This window comes from Cebus imitator, unplaced genomic scaffold (genome assembly GCF_001604975.1).
Source record: "Cebus imitator isolate Cc_AM_T3 unplaced genomic scaffold, Cebus_imitator-1.0 Scaffold14, whole genome shotgun sequence".
Lineage (NCBI taxonomy): Eukaryota > Metazoa > Chordata > Mammalia > Primates > Cebidae > Cebus > Cebus imitator.
This window is the reverse complement of record NW_016107329.1, coordinates 11,047,913-11,051,541: the sequence shown is the minus strand read 5'-3', so window position 1 is coordinate 11,051,541 and position 3,629 is coordinate 11,047,913. Positions and strand designations below refer to the sequence as shown.

At 44.8% G+C, this 3,629-nt stretch overlaps 1 protein-coding gene across 13 annotated transcripts in view; it reads right to left on the bottom strand.

Moving 5' to 3' along the window:
• The window catches only part of ATP11A (ATPase phospholipid transporting 11A), a 189,648-nt gene that overhangs the window by 28,312 nt on the left and 157,707 nt on the right, over positions 1-3,629 (bottom strand). For all 13 annotated transcript variants that reach the window (XM_017502400.2, XM_017502338.2, XM_017502281.2 and 10 more), the window contains exons 20-22: positions 2,357-2,531; positions 530-632; positions 159-304 (exon numbers count right to left, since the gene is read on the bottom strand). In XM_017502400.2, coding sequence (XP_017357889.1) covers positions 159-304; positions 530-632; positions 2,357-2,531 — 424 coding nt within the window. The remainder of the gene's footprint in view (positions 1-158; positions 305-529; positions 633-2,356; positions 2,532-3,629) is intronic.

Genomic DNA, 3,629 nt, shown 5'->3' with positions numbered 1-3,629 from the left:
GGGGGGATGACTACAATCAGATTCCCCCCTCCTTCATGACAGTTGCTTCTACTTTGAGATCAACGATCCCTTGGGGCATCAAGTGGCTCAAACAAAGGTGGGGCCACCCTGTGCATGATCTGCTGCTGAGACCGCGACACAGAGCGGCCATCTCCTACCTTATAAAAGAAGTACTGCACGAGCTCAGATATCCTGATGTAATAAAAATGCCCGTGAACAAGCAGCATCTTCTTCAAATGCTTAAACTTCGGAATTGCATAGTCGCTGTTTCTGGCCGCCTGGCGGCCTTCCTTGCCGATGACACCTAGAAGGTGGAGGGGAAGGAGCTGAGGACACCGTTTCGGCACACCACACCCGGGCAGCGACAGGAAAAGACCTGACGAAGCCACCGTCACGAGCCTTGCTGGTCACACATGAGGGTGGTGACGGGGGTGTCCTGAACGCACCACCTGCGTGCTGCCGTGGGCCTCTGTCTAGCGGAGGGGAGACCTGGCCACCAGGACGTGCCGGCAGCCAGGGCGAGGCTCACCTATGCCCACGTGCGCTTCCAGAATCATGCTGACATCATTCGCACCATCGCCAATTGCTAAGGTGATTGGGTGCTCTTTTGAAAATTTGATTAATTTGACAATCTGCAGAAGAGAGAAATGCAGAATTGATTGCCTGTTTCACTTCTGAGCAGGTTATTCATTCACTAGGCAGAAATAACAAAGATGTAAAGTTAGTCTGGCCAAGTAAAAAACCATCTATCTGCTTGGAGCTAACTTACTACATTCTGTTTTCTCTATATAGGATAAAACCTGCTTCATATTGAAAGCAGAACAAAACGAGGTATGATTAAAATGGCGTGGGCTGGAAAAGGCTGGCAGGCAAACCCTGGCGGTGGAGACGTGAGACACATGAAGCAGTTCTTCGTTACTGTTATATTCATCTATTTAAATAAATGGAAAATGTATAAATACTGGGAAAATACATTTAAATATACAGGGGCAAATGCGAACCTTGCATTCTGTTAGAAGACATTACTATTCCAAGCTACTTCAAGCTATTTGGTATAAAGCATCTCTTTCTAAAAATAAATTATTCCTAATGATGCTCTTTTAATTTTTAAATTTATAACATGTACAAAATCAAATATGACAAAATTTCATGTAAAAATAATTTCCAAGTTTTTGGTCAATTGCTTTATAGTCTTTTTCTTTCCATGTATGTGCAAGATGTAAGAATGAAGAGATGGGGGAAATATGTGGGGTGCCTTCTTGTTTCAAGATGGAAAACTGAGACACAACTTAATTTGTATGAAACTTTTCAAAAGCCAGTGGAGGACTTAAGAAAGTACTATGAAATAAATACATGAAGAGCCAATGGAAAGCCCTTAGCTGCTGTTCCGTTCGGGAAGTAACCCTATAAGGTTTACGTGCTGTTACAGATGTGAGGGAGAGGGGACATCAGACCGTCTTCCCCACAGGGAATGTCTGTGAATGCTCTGGGCTCAGCTCGTCATTCTGAGAAGGACCCTGTTGTGTATATTTAGTGAAAGTGACAGATTAGTGCACCCACATGCACAAATGCTCAACTTTTTACCTCTGGTTTCCAGAATTTGTTCAAGACGTATTTTACCTTACCCAATGGGTTGCTCTGACCAATAATGAATTTATTCATGAACGGTTCAAGAGAAATTGGCCTAATTTACCTTAAATGTGGTATAACAAAGTTGGAACTTTTCTAGGCTTCCTGATATTAGAAAGACATCCATATTTACACGTATATTCCACAATGCTTCTAAAAGTATTTAAAGAAAAAATTTCAGGGTGAGTGTTTCCCAAAGAACATAGCAGAGTGAGACGTTTGGAGTTTGATGGACAAGACAAGTTGAATCCTCATGGCATTTCCCAACGGCAGCCTTTTGGGCAAATTATTCCAGTTTGTAAAGCTGGATGCCCTCACTCGTCTGTCAGGGTGATGCTGAGGCTAAATGCATTCGTGTCTGTGAGAGCTCACGCCAGGTGCTCAATAATGTCAGCTGTCTTCCCCTACACCTGTAGTGTGCATTCTCAGGACTGACTGAGATGGGCTTTTTAAAAAAAAAAACAACAAAAACAGGAGTCAGCCAGGGCAGCTGTCCTGGCCGCTGCATCTGGAATGGTCACATGTCTGGTCAACACTCACTAATCACCGAGGCCGGCCCAACAAGCAAAATAAGGTTCGAGTTTTAAATTTCTATCATGATTGCTTCTATTTTAACAGGTGGTACCCTGTTAGAATTTTCAACAATCCGAGGTGGTGAGACCTAATGGGAGGTTCTCAGTGTTTCGGACGCCCTGACCAGCAGCTGTTGAGGATGGGCGGGCAGGACCTGGGCCTTCTGCAAGGGCGCCATGCGGCAGCAGAGCACCGCGCTGCAGCTGCGGCAGATTTCCAGGAAGAGCTCCCTGTAGTTGCCGGAACTCCCGTCTTCTCGAGGCTTCATGATCAGAGACAGTGCCGCTCCGTCGATGATTAAACCGTAGTCCTGCATATCTGCTGAAAGTCTGTTAGAGTACTCGAGTCAGAAAGATTGCTCAGTAATGAAATCTAGAGATTTTAGAAGTCTCCATATTTTTTGGATATCTACAGATGCTACAAATCCATGGCATTACGCACCTTAGACTACATTGAGTGTTTTTTAAGGAAACACTCTTATTTTAGGTAAAGCAAGTGTATACTCTCTTTGTGGACTTGCCAAGTCCCCGTACTCCTGAAACAACAGAAAGGCATCTATCTTGCAGTCTAAGGTCTTGGTCAGTCTTTACTGGAAAGCGTCTTGGTCACAGCCTGCACAGCTAAGTCCTCGGGTTTCTGCCTGGATGACCTAAGTCGGAAAGAACTTGGTCATAAGCTCCTCTCTGCTGGCTTTCAAAATGACAAGGGGGCCGGATGCAGTGGCTCACACCTGTAATCCCAGCACTGTGGGAGACTGAGGCACTGGGGGGACTGAGGCAGGCAGATCACTTGAAGTTGGGAGTTCCAGACCAGCCTGGCCAACATGATGAAACCCCTGTCTCTATTAAAAATACAAAAATTAGCCAGGTGTGGTGGTGAGCGCTTGTAAAATCCCAGCTACTTGGGCATCTGAGGCACGAGAATTGTTTGAACCTGGGAGGCGGAAGTTGCAGTGAGCCAAGATCGAGCCACTGCACTGCAGCCTGGGCAAGAGACTGAGACTCCATCTCAGAAAAAAAAAACCAAAAAAACAAAAAAAGGAACATCTCTAATCCTAAAAGGAGTTCTGCAGATTGCAGATCAGGAGAGAGAAATGTCTGTGCTATTTATGAATAACTTGGAGCTTGTGTAAGCTAGAGAGCTGCTTCTGCTTTATCTACATGAATGAAACTGAAATGATTTAAATAAAATCGAATCTCAGATAATGCGTCTAACACCAGCAAGGACGGCATCGAAACAACCTATCTGAGTAAAGTCTTGGACATGTGCTGGTATGAATATCCCACTTCCTCCAGCTGATGCTTGAAGGTGTCTGCAGCAGAGGCCCTAAGTCTCAGAACAAGGAGAATGATCCCACTCAAAATATTCTATCAATCATGTCTTTTTGCCTCTGTTACCCAGCAGTTGGAAACTGAAACCACACAGAT